Below are 18288 nucleotides of genomic sequence, written 5' to 3'. Positions count from 1 at the left end.
GAAGACCCCGCCGACTCCGCGTCAGACTCATGGGAAGTTGTCAGGTCGACCAGCCCAGCTTCATGCCGGTCGCTGACCCCACGAGTACCGACGGGTCGAGGAATCGACTCAGCTGGCACGCCTTCACCTCGACGAGGAGTTGGAGAAGAAGGATGGTTCCACGGGTTGTGCTAGAACAACATGCGAAGAGTAAGGAGCTGCCAAGTGAGTGACAGCGGAAGCAACGAACGTACCAAAGAAGGTGGTGGGGAGCCGCGAGACGTCATCAGCCGAGTACGGACCAACGGTGGCAGAACAAAATGAAGGATTAAGACACTCACCAGCTCGGCTCGTATCATAACCGGGGCAGTTGTGGTGTAGGGATTTCCAGATTCGACCATACGCCGACCTACTTTAGGTCAAGAATCGGCTCGGTCTGATAACCCAGAGCTTAGGAGCCAAGGATCACGGTAAGTACTCGGCGATCTGTCCGGATATGCTATCCGGATAGCCGCTGAGCTCAACGGCCGCCTGAAGAGTCGGTAGAGATCCGAAACGACTACATTTCACTAGATATTTGTATGAGAAGCATAGGATTAAATAGGAGGAGCCGAAAAGGCTCCCAGAAGATAACAGAGCAGAATTTTCCTAGTCCAAGACAAGTGTACACTTTTCCGGTAAGTCCCTGCATAGGGCTGGATTATGCCTGCCGTCAATACTCGAGAGGCATAGCTTGTAGAGTATTGACTGGTAGCGCCAAGAGATTAGGTCGGTCCGGGTAGGACAAAGTCTCGCTACGCGCGAAAGAAAGTCCCGCATACTCAGCGGGCCGGTACGTCGGATAGCCCGGGTGCCGTAACACTTCTAGCTGAGCAGCCTCTGCGCTCGGTGACCTGTAAAAGCGCTCGCGCGCCGTCGTCCATCCTTTGGTGGAGGGCACAGGGTTGTGAACGAGCTCAGCCGAACCAAACTCGGCGGAGTCTCGGAAGTGATCTGACTTGGTTAGTCGGAACCGAGTGGAAACGAGCCACTCGTCTGTCCCGGAAGGGCCGGACCGCGAGGGGACCACCCTCTGCGCAGGCCATACAAACCGCCGACCTAACTCGGCGATTCGTTGTGGTTTGTGTAAGGAATCCACATCTGACGATATTTGTGTGTTCTACTACACCACAGACCCGTCTTCATGGCGATCTCCACCCCACGGACCCAGAAGTGAAGGTTCTCTCCTTCCTCCCCCTCAAACGCGGGGACCTTCAGCCATACCGGCTTAGGCCGGCTTGCGGGGGGAGCGGCCATCGAGGCCTCCAAGCTCCCGCGGACGTGAGCAATGGACCACGCTCGTAAGTCTCAAACGTGGTCACGCGTTCTTGTTGCTCGGCAGGCGTCGCCGCCACCAAGCTGCGAAGGACATATTGTCCAAAGATGCCTCCCAGCTTTCGAACAGACTCGTACTGTGAGTCGTTCAAGCGAGGAAACTCGCTTCGGTCCATCATTGCTCAAACGTTGAGCGCACAGAGGATTCAGGTAGTTCAATCTACCCGCGATGGTGTTGGATTGATTACGAGTGCTACCAAGTGTGACGGGGCCACACAGAACCTTGCACAGAGGAAGTGCTTAGGGGTATTTACTACCCGAGTGAACGTAAGTCCACGCGTTCCCGGACCTCAGTGGAACGGTTTGCTACTTAGAGAGTAGATGTAAGACTGATGTATTTATAAGTAAGGAGTAGCTTGGGCTCCATACAAACTAGAAGGTTACCTACATGTATAGTGGAACTAAGTAGTCATGCCTTGACTGGCTCCGAGAGCACCTGGTACCGTGTACCAGGTGTCCACAAGAGTGACGGGTCACTTTTTATGTAACATGGGGCACACTGGATTGTACCCCGTTACAGTTGGCTTCTTGTCTCGATCGTGTGGCTTACAGTAGGAGGGAAGACGTCTTCACAGTAAGCTTGCTGGGCGATCAGCTTGGGCTCCCTTAGGTGTGCGTCCTTGTTGCTTTCCCTTGCGGAATGCCGTGTAGTTTTCTGCTGGCCAGGTTTCCTTTCATAAAAAGTAAGTTCAACTCCGAGTAGAATGTTCGGAAATGCAATTTTGACGGGATATTGTGATGTTCTACATCCACGATCAGTGCCACTTGATTGCATTTTTATATTGGCACTTGTTGCTGTTCCAACCTGGCACATATGAGACGAGACTAATAATCCAGACTGTTCCAGACTAGATCCAGACTGGTCCAGTCTCGTTCCAGACTGGTACGGTATCGTTCAAGATTGGTCCAGACTCGTTCCAGATTAAAAGAGCGAGCTCAAATCGCTGGTATTAATTCTAAACAGGGTATACAGATCCGGATAAACGAAACACATATTAACTTTAGCATTGTTAGCGAATGTAATACTTATAAGACAATCTAAATCACTCTTGACTTTAGTGAAGACACGGGCGCCAATTCGTGCAGGTCATTTATGTGATGCCTCGAGCGTTCACACAGGTGACAAATGTATTCTAAAGGTTTTTATATGCTCCTCTCCACTTCTAGCCGTAGCACATTCGTAGGTACCGGTATCGAAGACATTGCAGCATTTTTTTGTCGACTCGTCCGAGCTGAGGTGCACCAGTAAAGTGCTCGAAGCTCAAAAGCACGTAGATACCACAATTGTAGCTGTCGTATTGTACTCCAACATTGGAGCTGTAAATGTGAACGCTGTAAGATGGCTCCTCTGCTGTTTTCCGGAGAAGATGTATCAACTTTTGGGCAGCAGCTCGAACAAATGTGACGTACTTTGAGCTCATTGGGTCGTAGATGTGTACTTCCCGTGATGACGACTGTATCATGATGCTGCATCAATGGTTACCGTTACAGTTGACCGGTATAAGGACCACCTCACTGCTATTCGCGCGCAAAAAACCAGTGATGTTATCGGTATTGACCGTGATCTCCCCATTGAGAACGATGCCCAAGTGTGATGGATCAACTAGTGTAACGTTTGGATCCGTACCGAATAATTTTTCGGCAACCGTGCACATTGTATCATCACCGACACAACCTCTAGCAGCAAGATCCAAAGCATGAATCTATATCACAAGAAATTAGCATATTAACACAATAAAAAAATCCAATGTGAAAAAATAAGGTCGTACCGATTCGCGATTCAGAGGTAATTTTTCTAATTTCTTGAGCAAATCGTCACTTCGTTCCACCTCGAAATGTTTTGGAAAGTCGTTATTTAAGTCGACACATTGGATCCACTCTTTTGTTTTGTCGATCCTTGACACTGCTTCCATCGATCGATGCCACTTCTTCATTAACATGAGCGTAGATGTACTGAAAACGCCAACTCCAGTTACTTCAACTGCGACATCTTTTTCAGCCAGCCCAACAAACTTACGCTGCGAAGCAGACACTTTAGCGTCACATTTCGAGAGATAATCCCTGATAAAACGCGGTGGAGCTGATCTAAATCGATTAAAGGTTTGGAAACTGGTAAACGCGAAATTTTGTGAGCTTTCGGCGGCTTCAACTTGGTCTTCAATCCAAAAACTTGAAATTGCTGCAGAGATTTAGCTGCTTCGTACGTTTCAGACCCGGTCAATATACTTTGGACGGATGATAAGCTCATATTCAAGTTGAGTAGGTTAGAATCCATACGCGTCATTCTGATACCTTTGTTGACAGTTTTTTTCTTTGCTCTTTGCTTGGTTTTAGGTCTCCCACGAGCTCGGCACGGAGAAATGATCTGAATATCGTTGTCGATGAATTGGACTCGAGTTAGAGATCTGCAAATACCAGGCGCACTTTAAGCAATTCCACTGTTTTTATTTCCAGCAATACCGTTGATTAACGTATCTGGTATGTAGTCGTTGGAAGTCTCACCATTAACCCTGCTTGTCGTACTTAAAAATGTCTCGGATTCACTGAAGGCGGGCTCTAGAGGAAAATTAAAACCACTCTGCTCGATAAAACCCGTGTCTGCTTGTTGCACATCGCTCAAAACTTCGTACGAGTTGGACACATCATTCCCGTCCAAAATGCTAGTTGTCTCTGACAAAGGAGCTTCTATCCTTGGTTGCAGCGGGACATCCCTGTCCACAATATTATGCTGTTGGTCGACTGGTGCTTCACTTAGCATTGTACACTGAGTGAGATGTTCTTGATGTGTCGATGCCAAGTCACAATCGCCTGTCAATGAAATTAACTCGACAAACCTTTTAGATTCGAAAAGAGATGCCACAATTTTTAGAGCTTTCATTGCCGACTTGTACTCGATCATTCCAAGGTTACTCATACCACTGCAAATTTCATTAGCCACAATTCGCGCCTCTCGATATTTTCGATTGCAGTCCCATGTCTGTACTGATGAGCGCGAAATTACTGTTTTAACACGGAACGGAGTAGGCTGTACATTACTGTGAGCTGGCCGCTGACGCAGAGTTGAAAGTAACCAACGAGGATGAAGCATCTTTATTGGGATGACGGTGTCCATCTTCATAGCCTTACGAACGTAGAAAACGTGTCTGCAGGGTAATATCCGGGTGCTCATAAATAAGCACGAGCAGTGCCAATTTTGCTTTTGAATTGTATACTCGACACTCGGCTCATCCAGAGATTCATCTTCTTCTCTATTGCTCCTGATAAATATAATACCCGGAAATGCTTCGTAGTAACTGTAGGATGCGCGATGTTGAACGTAACTATACTGTTCGTATATCAGCTCACAGGCATGTCGACTAACCAAATTCGCAATCACTGTCATCTCGTCATCGTATTCCGTATGGTGAACGACAGATACCTTGTTATTTTGTCCATCCAAATATTGCTCGGCTCGAGCTTGATAGAGCATGATAGCTGCTACGCATTCGTCAAGACCCATACTACTGCTCACAACATCTTTGATCTGTTTCCACGACGCCTCCAATCTGTTGTTGGTGTTGTTACCAAGTGTAACAGCGTTCTGCCGTGTGTAGGAGCACCACATTTCCTTACAGGTATCCCAGTTCTTTTTAAAATAGGCTTCAAAAGGATGAACCCATTCTTGATCGTTTGATTCAACAGATAATGGATCGATGATGTAGCCACTTTGCTCCAGAAATTCATTCGGAAGATTCTCGGGTCCTTCATTAAAAACACCACCAGTGTATCTCGAAGAGCTCTGGTTCTGGTATTCATAGCTGCGTCTACCACAGCCGAGCTCAATCATGTGCTTCATGTAGCGCCGATGCTTTTCAAATTCACGTTCACTTCTAGCGTACACCATGAGTCGAATGCAATTGCGTAATTGTTCTTTCTGGTATATACTAAACCCGTAAACTCCACTCGCAAGTTCCTCTACAAGATACTTGATAACGTGAAATTGACATAGTAAAACCGAAACGGACAGAAGTGAGGACTTCAATACCGAAATTTCCGTAAAATCCTTATCAACGATCACACATTGAATTTGAGTCCACTCCGGATTGTTTTCCTTGAATTCGTCAATTGCTGCTTGTAGTGTTTCAGATCTTTCGTTCTTAATTTAGGAATGCTGAGCGAACTGACCCTTTCCGTAGACATCGTGAGCCATAAAAGAAAATATTTTGTACTTTGACTGATTCGTCCCGTGTGTTGCATCAATCAAAAGTACTTCTGGAAACCGAGAGAATGTTTCATGCATGTGTGACGTCTGTATTGTTATACAAGTTGCTACTTTCTGGATAAACAAACAAATTAAAGACAGTCAGACATAATAAAATGTTGTACACGATCCTCTTACCTTGCCGCTCTCCATGTCTGTAAAAATCCGCGCAATGTTTCCTGGCTGCTCACTGAAGTCCTTCATCCAGATTTTGAGTCGTTCCACCCGCGAAGTGCTCCCAAACTTGTCGTTTTTCAACGTACGGACCAGGTTGTGGACATCTCGACTTGTCGGCAGGCAGTTCGAGTTCTCCAGAATGTACTGGTGAATAGTCTTCTTTCTTGCACCAGTCTGTTGTAAAACATTCACTGTCTCGACAACTTCCGCTGGAAGTGCTAGGCGCGTCTTGGGATAGTAGTTGAACAACTTCACATTGAGATCGTGATTGTGATCGAGCATTGATTTTGTTACACACACTGCCCACTTTTGAGTGTCTTGGTTTATCAGTTTCACGCAAGCATTTATCTACGAGCAAGAGAAATATTCCGATGAAGCGAGTCTGTATAGCGTCAAGTGGTAAGCTGTAACTCGATTCCAGAATAAATATTCTGGAATCGAATTACAGACTCCCAAGTTCTAAAAGAATAAGCCACACCAACCTGTACAGGACACTCTATCCGACGGCTTTCTTGACGCAACCTTTTTCCTTGGCCCCTGTACTTGTATTTTCCTGCATGAGTACACTCTAATCCTTTCGAGTACTGCTCGAAAGAATGTGGAATGTGCGAAGCTGGATTCTTGATTTTCGCATTTCGAGCTTTCACCGTTTTATTTGTTCTTATTCGAAACAGCTAAGTGGCAATGGTTAGAAAATTTGAAACACTTGTAGTTCGTATCGCAGTTTAGGCAGTACCTGGTAGGTCTGTGCTTCATACTCACGCACAAAAGCATGAAATTCATCCCACGAATCAAACTGGAGCTTTTTCAAGGCTGGTCCAGCACTATGAGAAGGAGGTGATGCTACTAGCATTGGCGACGAAGCAGACTCCACTTCGAGCGACGAATCTTCATTCGTGTTTGCTGAGATATCTCCGCCGCCTCTTGAGCTGTCGACACCCGTTGTGTCTGTTCGCTTTCTTCTACCAGCAACGCTGGCCATTGCTTCTGAGAGTTCTGGGGAAATGCGTTTGTGCAAGTGCACCTGTCAGTTTTGCTTCTATTCCTGGCCGACTGACTGCACAGTATACATGCTCGGATGCAAAACCCAGCGTATAGGCCTTATTTGAAGGTTTTAGGGTAGCATGTTTTCGTGACCAAGTGGTTCCTAGGTTGGAACAGCAACCACTCTCTTTTATATTTCAAGATCCATTTTTATGACTCGGATACAATCTGTTGTGATTTTGCCCTTACTTTGCAGATATTCTGAAAAAATTGCAGTACAGTCGTGCACCTCCAATTCGACACCGGTATCAGTCGATACCCTGCCAGATTTTATGATTACGCGAAACGGATGCGCAATTACCTTTGCCCATCACCACCCTAGCAATTAACCTCAACGGTTTTCCCCTCCTCGCCGAGGGATGACACGCCGCATCGATCTGATTTTAAATTTTGGATCGGACGTCTTCTTACACACACTTTGATTTTTACCGCCAAAGACAATGGGACATCGCCCTTCCTCCTACATGTCCCACAAAAGCAGTCTTTGTGCGAGAAGCACAAGTCAGATCCTGCATGCTCTCACTCCGAACTTGCTCGTGGGGCAACGGAGCGCTTTAAGACCCCCCGAGCAGTAAAGCGCACTACCGTCCAGAGTATTCTTAAGCAGTCCGCGGAAGTTGCCGCCTTGCCGGACGCCTATCGCGACCGAAAGCGCTGTTGCGCGCCCGCGATTCGCGCGTCTGACGCCAAGATTATGCAGTAGATTGGCGTAAATTTTGTACTGAATTAACAAATAAAATATCAGTGCACTGGATTTGCGTTTGTTTTTGCTTTACGTTGTGCACTTATGCCCTGGCACTGTTCCGCCCTACACGCTTAACTTCAAAGTGGTCAGACATAGGCTTGAAACCTGTCCAGCGCAGTCATTGCCCGAGGTCTCACTGGACGCCTTCCAAAAATATAGTAAGCACCTGACATACCTGCAGCAGATATTGCAGGCATAACGATCGAATAAAATCCGTGGGGCGTAAAAATCGTCTGAGTAATCTACCCTTCCCCTATATTTAATCTCTGTAGCCATCTTATCGCTAGATCTAGAATTTTGTATTAGAAATGCTGACCATCGCTCTGAACTGACCCACAATCACTCTCTCTCTGCATATATCTCGCATATCTCATTTTGCGCTCAAGTTGAAGAAGCCCACACTTTCGAAAATCGGTCGTTGAGGGCAAAGTGCCGCCATCGTAACGAAAGGTACGTACTCAAGAAGCTTGGAGAAGAATGTTTGCTAATTGGCTTCCTACTTGCAGGAGATGGTTCACTCGGCCACGTATTGGCGCGAGCGGTGCATTGCAGATGCGAGAATCTTTTAAGTAGGTGTTTAAAGGCAGCTCTGCGTAGTATATAGTAGCAGTTGTTACGAACAGTGCGAACATTATCCACTCGTCAATAAAACCTACCTCGTGAGGCTTGTAGCGTTTATGAAGTTCGTGTCGAGGCCGTTCCGGTAAAGGGCCATCCACGCGGCCGCACAGGTTGTATCCAAGCATGACACCGTCAGGTAGTGACGTGTACGCATGGCAACGCGCCACGATCATCTGCTGGTGCACTTCACGGCGGACACTACCCAAACTAGCTTCGCGCCACGAGTGTGCGGCGCTCAATAACAGCAGCACGTCAACGTCATCGTCCTCCTCGTGCATCTTGTTGGCGAGAGTCTCTAAAGGGGAAGTGGTGAGCTTCAAGTACAATTTTTTTAGTCCAATAGAAATTGCCGCAATGTATAAAACTGCTAGTAAACTCAAGTACCTTCTTGCGGAGGGGACACTTTGCACTGGCCTAGGTTCCTCCTCTTACTAGATTTGTGGTGGGGCACAAAACATATAAGTCGACATAGAGGTCGATAAAACCTGACATATCTGCTGCAGATATGTCAGGTGCTTACTTTATTTTTGGAAGGCGTCCACTGGTTCAAAGTTACGTGACCAAGCCTAATACAGAAGGAACGACGTACGCTACGTGCATCCTTCGGTTCAGCCGGCATTCGACAATGGCCTCATCCGACAGAATAAGCCCATAGAATCAAGCTACAGTACCTCCAGCGGGAAGTCGATGTCACCCCTACTGTTTTGGGGGCCCTATAGGATACTGAAGTTGCTGACGCATGTCGTCCTGACAACTGGTCACCTGTGGGGCGTTTCGCCATTCCAACGTCTCGACACTCCATTTTCCCCAACAACTATTCCTGTGGCACAAGACTCGCTTCAAGGTACACGTAGCCAGCTATCCAGAAGCCGGTACTGTAGAAGACATACACCAACGATACCAGCCTGCTCGCACAGCATCAAACAGAGGTGGCATAACTCGCTGCGAAACGCCCACTTTAACTGGTCCCAATCCCGCCACTGGGACTCCCAGTTTGGAAATGCGTGGGTGCCCTGGGAATCTCGGATGCAATCGAAGACATGTGATTGCTGTGACTCAACAATTGTGGTACCGTATTCCTTATGTGATTGGCGACGCTCGGTCATTAGCGACAAATCCAGCAGCCAATCAAATTGATTTAAATTTCGTGTCGTCGCGCTTTATGTGCTTGGCGACCAATATAATTTTGAGCATGTCATATAGTTTTTTCTATGCGGGTATCTTTTATGCTGGCAGAAAGGCTGGACCACCTCAAGAATTTGACTGTCGCCAATCACATAAGGAATACGGTAAGTATACCGGTAAATGCGTAGAAGATGTAATTCCGAGTAGCAGCGAAATGACCGGCCTCTCGACTAGCTAGACTAAGCAACTCAGAATCGACAGTGTTCTCTGCGCTTTCTCCTTCTAAGTTATCGTTGATCGCCAGCGGTATTGTACGATGGTCAAGTCGAAGCTGTTGGGGCTGTGTTACCGAGACAATATCTAAAAATCATGACGGCAACCTTCGCCGTGCCCTTCGCGGCAAAATACCAACACCCGATTGGCCCTTTAGGCGCAAAGTAACAGCAGCACGTACGTGGCCGCCACTGTGGCGTGCCACGTTAACATTGGACACAAATCATGCTGGTGTTTGGACACGAGTTCAGGACGCATGGTCCTCTCGCCAGACTGGATGGCAGGGAAGGTGGCGGAAAGGGCAAGTGGGGTGCGTTAAGTGATGCCTGCTGCTGCGCACCAGCTTGCAGCAGCGCTTGTGCGTGACGAGCGGCTTGCAAAGGAAGCGGACACAGCAGCTTCAGGCAACGACGGGCGGCGGGAAACCGTCGCTATTTGTCGCCAGCAGCTTGTGGAGCAGCGAGATCCACGGACGGGTATGCTGTATACCGGTATGTTCAGGCATCGCAACGTGGAGATTTCCAAGTGGGGCGCGGGCTAATAAGTTGAGACCAGCGCTCGCCCGTCTGTCGTCTGCTCGGACGCGAACGAAACCAATAATCGGTAGAACGTTGCAGGTGTTGCCGTTGGTTTCTTATTCGATGACTCGTTTTTGTACACTTGAGCTTTGAAGATCGAGTCGGCTCAGTGCAACGGAGACGACGGCAAAAGATCCGCAACGAGTGACTCGCACTTACTTGCGACGGAGCAACGTTCTCTCACCGCTGGGCTGAGCGTGGGCTTCTCGTTGGAGGATGTTGCAGTATTCGTACCCGTCCTTCGTGATTTCTGGCGGGGTCTCGAACTCCACTGCATTAAAGGAGAGCCAAAGGAACACAGAAGAAATCATTTCAGGCAGTTCAGCGCCGCCTTCCACCATACCCCCCCCCCCTTAAATACCTCGCGGGCCTTTATCGACGATACTTAAGTACATGTAATGCTAGTCATGGAGGTGATGTAGCGATCAACTTTGGTCGTCACGTGGGCTGGCTAGACCATGGCAGAGATGTCATCTCTAGCGAAGTTCGCCAAGCGCATTCACGTGCGCGTCTCGCTAAGGCCGCCGGTATAGGGAGGGAGGAGGGAGCTAGAGATCGCGGGCAGTGCCTTAATGGGGCAAGTTGCAGTGCAAGTCGCCGCCATAGACTTATCGACCGTTACCCGGAGCATGTTCCGCTGCTTCCGGGCATTCTACAGAAAGCTCAGTCTCTGCACACCAAAATCCCCAAGCGTTTCCGTTCAGCCGGTACCCCCACCCCAGCCAGAACCCGGGCCAGCCACACTGGAGTATGCACTTGCCACTTGCTGCAACGCACTTGCTACTTTCGCTCTTGGTGGTTGGAGAGTACGGCCATCGTCGCGTACTCACCGCCCTCCCGACGCTCACTTCGCTTTCTTGCCCAGCGCCGGCAAGCTCCCTCCCCCATTTCACGGTTTGGAACTCGCGCCGCATTAACCAGCGCTCTGCTCTCTGCTCTACTCTATTGCTGGCCTCCGCTCGCTCTGCGACAGTGAAGGACAGTTTTCTTTTTCTTAGCTCACTGGAGGTGAGTGCACAACTCCTCAGACCGCGAACAACTCGACACGGGACTGCAGCCGGACAGCGCGGACAGGGGCAGTGAGATCTACCGCCAGCGTCGCCTCAAGCGCAGCCACCAGCTCATGAACAGCCAGGACGACGGCAGCTTCTCCACGCTCAGCTCCCCGCGCGGAGAGCAGCAGCAACTTCTGTGCAAGTACAAGTCCGGCAAGTGCTCGAACCCGCGCGCCACCAAGCGCAACGGACAGCTTCATACTCTATGCCATTTCCATCGGGATCGCCAAAACGAGCACCAGCGCAAGAGCGACCGTAAGCACCGCATGGTCAGCGTCGCCCGGCGGGCCAAGCTCGGCAGTATCGGTGTCGGCAGCGACAGCACGCGTCGGCATAGTCTGCACTCCATCACGTCGCTCGAAGCTGCCTTCCCAAATGGATCTTCCGTCTCGCCGCTGAACCGATTTGGCTACGATCAGAACGCGTCGGACGCCTTCAGGAATGCCCAATATGCTACAGGCGGCGTACCCAACGGACTAGGAGGATTGGCGCCGCCGCCGCCTGTAGGAACCCCACGCTTGCCGCCCATTAGTTTTCTCATGCCTGGCAAGTTGGATGGCTATCGCGCCACTAGTGCCGCCATGCCCAACCTTCCGCCCAGCACCTTCATCACTGATAGTCTGAACGGCAACGCGGGCAAGACGGCATGATCCAGTGATCATTTTTGGCACGTAGCTCGCAGCTGCTGCTATCTGCAGAATTCTATTCAGCTCGCTCGCACGTTCGACTCGCTTTGCGCAGGGCATCATCGCCTTCAAGCTACTGCGGAGACGCAGATCCATCGCATTCACCGCTACTGAAGGGACGAAGTGTACCATACCTCTCCAAACCACGCACCACCCCTGCCATCGCTGTTATTTAACCACTTGGTTCCACAAATGCACACAAATACATGATCTGGGTTTTGTATTCCACTGCAGCTTCTTGACCACAGGTATACCCAAAGTAACCCCCACAACTTCGCAGTATCATAACTACCCAAGCTCAATACAAGACGTAGTTGACGTTCTTCAAACTCACAATGCTGGCTAGTAGTAGCAAGTTGCATTGCCTCCGTTTTATAATAGACAGCACCAGCCGCGTAATTTTGACACCCCTCTCATTCCAGCCTCTGAGTGCGCAGGTGCCGCACTCTAGCGCAAGAAGCTCGACCTTCGTGCGTACACACGTCTAATCTGTGCTCTTTGGCAAGCGCATCCGTTCGATGCATTGTAAGTGTAACCAGAGCTCCAGTAGCGCAATGAACACGCCAGCGTGATATTGTGTGGATATGGCTCGCTCGCAGGACTGGAGTTGCCTTATTATTATCGTCGACGTACGATATCCACTCTGCCTTAGATCGCCTCGACAATGATGGTGCCGGGGAAAAGGCCAAAGCGCGCTCGATTTGGAAGTACGCGCGTCCCACGCAGCAATTATAGACCAGTATTCATGCGTGTAACTTTGAGCAGCCGGTTCAACTGGTACCGTACGTCGCTGGCAACGTCTCGCCTCTTCGTGCGACCTTCGCGTAACCGGATTGGGGAGGATTTTTCACGGACAAACAACAAAACACGAGAACGCCGCCGAGTGAGGCCACGCAAGCAGAGAAAGGAGCGAGCAAGGCGGCACTCATTTATTCCCCCAAGCGGATACAAGCGGTTTAACGGACAGACGAAAGCTCGTATTTGGACGACCGCGCGGCAAAGAGTGACCACCAGCAGTAGCAGCAGGTAGCCTGCTTTTCGTCCTAGCATGACCTGCGTGGAGAGAGCGACGTCCCCCCCCCCTCTCTCCGTGTCCCTGTGCGGGAGGCAAGCCACAGCGGAGGCTAAACAACGGAGGTGGATCGATTCGTTGCTTTCCCTCCTTTGCTTGCCCCTTGTGATGGTGGAGTGAGAGTGATGATGGTCTCATCAACGCGCGCGGGGGACCATCATTCTGGATTCCGCACTCGTGGACGCAGTTATTCTCTCACTCACTCTATCACTAACGTCTTGTTGTTTGTATGCCCCTGTGCAACAGGAATTTTGTCTTGGGCTACAGGTCGATGCTGCAATGAGCGCCGACCAGTCTCAGCAGAACTACCAGCAGCAGTATGGCGAGGAGGACATCCTTGTGACGTCACCCACTTCGTATGCGCTGCGAGAATCCATCCGCCGTTCGTCGTCGTCGGCGTCAGCGGAGATGAACCCTCCTCCGATGCGTACGACGCAGGGCGACCAGGCGCGGCTTCCTCGCACGTCGTCGCGTGGCAGCATGCTCAACCGAGCGCCGCCCCCGCCGCCTCCACAGTATCCACCGCAGATCCCCGCGGCACCTCAAAGCGGCAACAGCACGTATGGAATGCCTCGCCCTTTGTCGAACCCCAATCTGGACGTGCTACACGAGCAGAATCTCGAGGGAAGCGGCCACTTGGGCCACTCGCTCGGTCCCAGCGCAGCACCCTACGGTGGCAACCAGCCGTTTGCCAACACGGCGTCGCCCTATGGTGCTACCAGCGGCACCAGCTTTAATCCTGCTACCTCGACAGGGTATGGAGGCTCTGACTTTAGTCAAACGGCGCCAGTAAACAACGCAACTAGCCGTCGCTCCGTCTCACGACGTAGCATCTTCAGTCGTGAGACGTTCATGTTGAACCGTGGCGAGAAGGAGTCGCGTATGACGGTCCCTGAAGGAACCCCCACCGAGATTAAGTGCGAGGGGTATCTGACCAAGAGAGGACATGTGTTTACGAACTGGAAGACTCGCTACTTCACATTACGTGGCAATGTTTTGGAATACTATTCAAGTGAGGAGAAGAGCAAGAAGTACGGTGCCGTGACAGTCGAGAAGGTCGCCCCATGGTCGGGTGAAGCGCATGGATTCATGTTCTACACTACAAAGCAAATCCCGTACTATGTGTACGCGTCGTCGGAAGCTGAACGTTCGAGGTGGCTGCGAGCGCTGAAGGATTTCATGGTCGAGACTGAAGAGGTGAGTTGCGAAGGTTACCTCACGAAGCGCGGCCACCTGGTTCCGAGCCAACGCATGGCGTACTACGTGCTGAACGGTACGTCGCTACGCCATTACGCGGATCAGCAAGCATATCGTGACAATCAATCGGCGATGGCAGAAGTGGAGATACGATCTGTTGCGCCGTGGGATGGCGAAGCGAATGGTCTGATGTTCATGACTGTGACGGGAAATGTGTTTTACGTGATTGCAGACACGACTGGCGAGCAGCAGAAGTGGTTGGCGACAGTGAAGAAGTCAACAGCCAGCGTCCCGGAACCCGTGTCGTGTGCAGGATATCTTACGAAGCAGGGCCATAAACGCAAGAGCTGGAAGAAGCGCTACTTTATTCTGCGAGGCAATACTATTTCGTATTACTCGGACTATGACATGGCGAACAACGCAAAGGGAAAGCCTCTGGCAGAAGTGCTGGTTGAGGATGTCCAGAAGTGGGACGGAGAGCCGTTCGGCTTTATGTTCATGACCAACGAGCAGGTTCCATACTATGTGTATGCCGATAACGATCGGGAGCGCACCAAGTGGATGAACGCCTTGCACAAACTGAATGCCGTGGAAGAAGAGCCTGAAGTCGAGAAGAAGCGTTGCCCCAACTGCAATGCGGTTCTAACGGGCTCTCGCTTCTGTGGAGCGTGTGGCTTTAACTTGCGTGGCACCACCGTTGGAGAGCGTGCTTCCCGTGCACAAACGATCAACGACGAGACTGAAGATGATATTGACGGACGTGATGACATCGACGATGAAACGACGCCATTTGATGAACTTGAAGCGCTATCTGAGGGTGCTAGAACATTGTTGTTAGCTGTGATGCAGACCCCGGACGGCGTTGACGTCGGTGACAAGGAAGGCACATATCCGAACCGAATGACGAGAGGCTCTTCGCAACAGCCACTAGAGCAGCCAGATAACAACAATACTTCTGCTAGATTTGATCAGGACATAACTGATGCCCTCAGTGAAGTGGAAGCCAATGAGGAACGTACCCCACCAAAGTATGCGGAGTCAGACGAGGAAGATGTCAAGGTAGGTAGGCCGACTCCTCGTTCGCCAGCTCGACCTCCAAGCGACGAGTCGAGCAGTGACGCAGAATCTCCGTCTCCACACACATCTCGGGAAACTCCATCGCCAGTGAGGGCTCCTCCGACACCCCCGAAGGCCAAGAAGGAAGCACTCAAGCCAAACTTTGGCATTGTAGAGCCTGAACCTAAGAGACACAGCTTCACCTCGTTCAGTGACTCTGAAGAGGAGGAGTCGAAGGCGGAACCGAAGCCTGCACCAGTTCCAGTCCGAACTTCTTCTCGGTCGTCGGCTGGTCTCCTCATGGCTGGTATGGGACGTCGAAAAACGACGGCAATGCTAGCTATGGAGTCAAGTAGCGATGACGAGAGTGGGGATGACACCGAACTCCCGACGAAGCCACCTTCCGATGCGTACAAGAAGGGCGAGGAGAAGCAGAAGAACTCTGATGACTTGGATGAGGAAGAAGACAAACCAACTGGAGACGAAACTGAAGATCGCGAACGAAAGAGCTCTGCAGATTCGTTAGAGCTGGACACTCGTGGGATTTCTGCCTTCGACGAGCAGGTTGAGCTGCCAAAGCTGAAGCACAACGTTAATCCTTCGATCCGTATGAGTGAGCGCACGGACAAGAAGGACATCTACAATTTTATGGAGAAAGAGCTGGATTTCACGCCTCAATTTGTGCCATCGGCCGATTCTCCTGTGCGCTGCCGATTCTACAGCTCTATGGCATACACGACCGCAAAGAAAGTTATTCTGTTTTTGTCTGATTCCGGACCTCTCGGTCTCTGGAAGCAGGACCCGGAGAATGCAAAGCTGACGATTGACCACAAGTGGTCGATGACGCCGTATTTCAGCCGTGCCCAAGAAGAAGGCTATGGACTTGTGGTATGCAATCCTTTCTCCAACAAGGCTGTCGTGTATGAGGCAGGGGGCTTCGAGCGAGAAGTGCCAGTTCCCAACTCCTCTACACCCAAGGAGCACGTGCTTTTCGTGTGGGATCAATTCATCACGAAGTGCAAGGGCCAAGTGTCCATCATCGCTTATGCGCGCGGTGGTGCGCTTGTGAAGTCCATTTTGGAAACGTATGAGGAGAGTGCCCGTGACAAGATTTACCGTATTGCGCTGATTGAGTCCAAACACGAAATCGATCACAACGAATCTCCTGGCATTTTGGAGCTTCTTGGACGCCGGTCAATCAACTGGGAAGCGTCATACGAGCCACTTGGTGCCCAGATCGTGGACTCACAGGCGCGCGTGAACTGTGTCTGCCTATCTTTGGGCTTCATGCCATCGCAGGAAGCAGACGACACGCCAAAGACACTGGAGAAGGCTGAGGACCCTGCGTTTGCGTTCATCGGTGCGAACCCGAACCAGCCTGGCATGACTGCCGTGGTTAAGCATGTCCGGTCGGAGTTGAGAAGGAGAAAGACCGCTTCCAAGACTATCGGCCGGCCGCGGCGACAGTCTAACATAATTGTTATCGGTGAGACGGATGGCGACGAGTCGAGTGATGTGTCTGGTGGTGCTGACGAAGGTAAGAACGGAAACAAACCCAATGGCAACGGCAATGACAATGAAGATGATGGCAAAATCAAGGCTACGTACTATCTGCCCAAGCCAGTGCCAAAGCCGAAGCGAAACTCCGGATCTGGTAGCAGTGGTTCAAGTGACAAGCAGCGGCGCCAAATCTCGGACAAGGACTTTGAGTTGATGAAGGTTGTGGGCCAAGGTGGGTTCGGCAAGGTTTTCTTGTGCCGCAAGGTGACACCGCCACGCCAGGGCGAGTGCTATGCAATGAAGGTGTTGAAGAAGCAGCAAGTTGTTTCGTCTGGCCTGGTCAACACGACCATGGCCGAACGTAAAATCTTGACGGAGATTTCCCACCCTTTCGTTGTCAAGCTGCACTACGCTTTCCAGAGTGAATCCAAGCTGTATCTCGTGATGGATTACCTCAGTGGTGGATCTCTGGCTACGCACCTGCGTCGTCGTCGTAAATTCCCGGAGGAATGGGCTCGCTTCTACGCCGCCGAGGTTGCCGCGGCCATCGCGCATCTTCACAGCGCCAACATCATTTACCGTGACGCTAAGCTTGAGAATGTGTTGATGGACCACGACGGCCACGTGAGTATCACTGACTTTGGCTTGTCAAAGGTTGGCGTCTCGGGCCTCAAGGGTGCCACAACCTTTTGTGGTACAGCTGCATACATTGCGCCCGAGCTGCTGAGGGGCAAGGCTTACGGCAAGGCTGCCGACTGGTGGTCTTTCGGCATCTTGCTATACGAAATGATTGGAGGAAAACCGCCTTACTACCATCGCAACCGTGACATTATGTTCCAGACCATTTTGAAGCAGGACTGGGTCACTTTCTCGCCCAGCTTCTCGGACGCGGCGATTTCGCTCATTAACGGGGTGAGGTGCATTGTATGTGTCGTTGATGTGGCTTATCACTAACGTTACTCTTCTATAATTGTTGTGGTCATTTTAGCTGCTAACACGTGACCCGATGATGCGCCTTGGCAGTGGCCCGCGCGGAGCCGACGAGGTGTTGACGCACCCTTTCTTTGATAGCATTGACTGGCCAGAGCTGCTGGAGCGCAAGATGCAGCCACCATTCAACCCGGGTGTGGGCAAGATGGACACACACTATGCACCTCGCAACATGAACGAAATTACGGCTCGTGACCGTGAACCGAGTGTGATGATGCCGAAGACAGACCGCCCGAACGACTTCGACGGATTCAGTTTCGTGGGGCGGCCGTCGTCGCTTTCAAATGTGTGATACGTCGGACAGAATATACCTGCTGGTCTACGAAAGAGGGAGTGCGTGGATAGCAAGCAGCAAATATAAAACAAAAAGAAACGGGGAAAGAAGACGGAATGGGTCGAGGGAGCTGCGACGGCCTTTTAGAACGCGGGCCGAGCGCAAGCAGTCGGAAGGCGCGAGTATGTCTTGTGCCTCATGGCACCAGCGTACCTGGAAACAAGTGAACATGTTGAAAAATTGGACTTAGAGAGCGGTGTTATTTTATCGTGATTGCTTCTTTGTCTTGTCTAGGTTGTGCT

The 18288-nt window shown here is 50.7% G+C and overlaps 2 protein-coding genes across 2 annotated transcripts; both read left to right on the top strand.

Annotated features, from left to right (window-relative positions):
• Positions 1-9900: 9900 nt before the first annotated feature.
• On the top strand, positions 9901-12107 carry PITG_20563 (uncharacterized protein; the record flags this gene model as incomplete). Its single annotated transcript, XM_002895466.1, has 4 exons — positions 9901-10069; positions 10244-10399; positions 10579-10863; positions 11185-12107. The coding sequence occupies 4 exons, from the start codon at positions 9901-9903 to the stop codon at positions 11859-11861; spliced, it is 1287 nt and encodes a 428-aa protein (XP_002895512.1).
• Positions 12108-13248: 1141 nt separating this feature from the next.
• PITG_20562 (RAC family serine/threonine-protein kinase) lies at positions 13249-18237 on the top strand (the record flags this gene model as incomplete). Its single annotated transcript, XM_002895465.1, has 2 exons — positions 13249-17634; positions 17711-18237. The coding sequence occupies 2 exons, from the start codon at positions 13249-13251 to the stop codon at positions 18002-18004; spliced, it is 4680 nt and encodes a 1559-aa protein (XP_002895511.1).
• Between the last annotated feature and the right edge of the window lie 51 nt (positions 18238-18288).

Source organism: Phytophthora infestans, genomic scaffold (assembly GCF_000142945.1).
Source record: "Phytophthora infestans T30-4 supercont1.172 genomic scaffold, whole genome shotgun sequence".
NCBI classification, from domain to species: Eukaryota; Oomycota; class Peronosporomycetes; order Peronosporales; family Peronosporaceae; genus Phytophthora; species Phytophthora infestans.
Note: the sequence above shows the minus strand (reverse complement) of the source record. Positions and strands in the feature narration are given on the sequence as shown.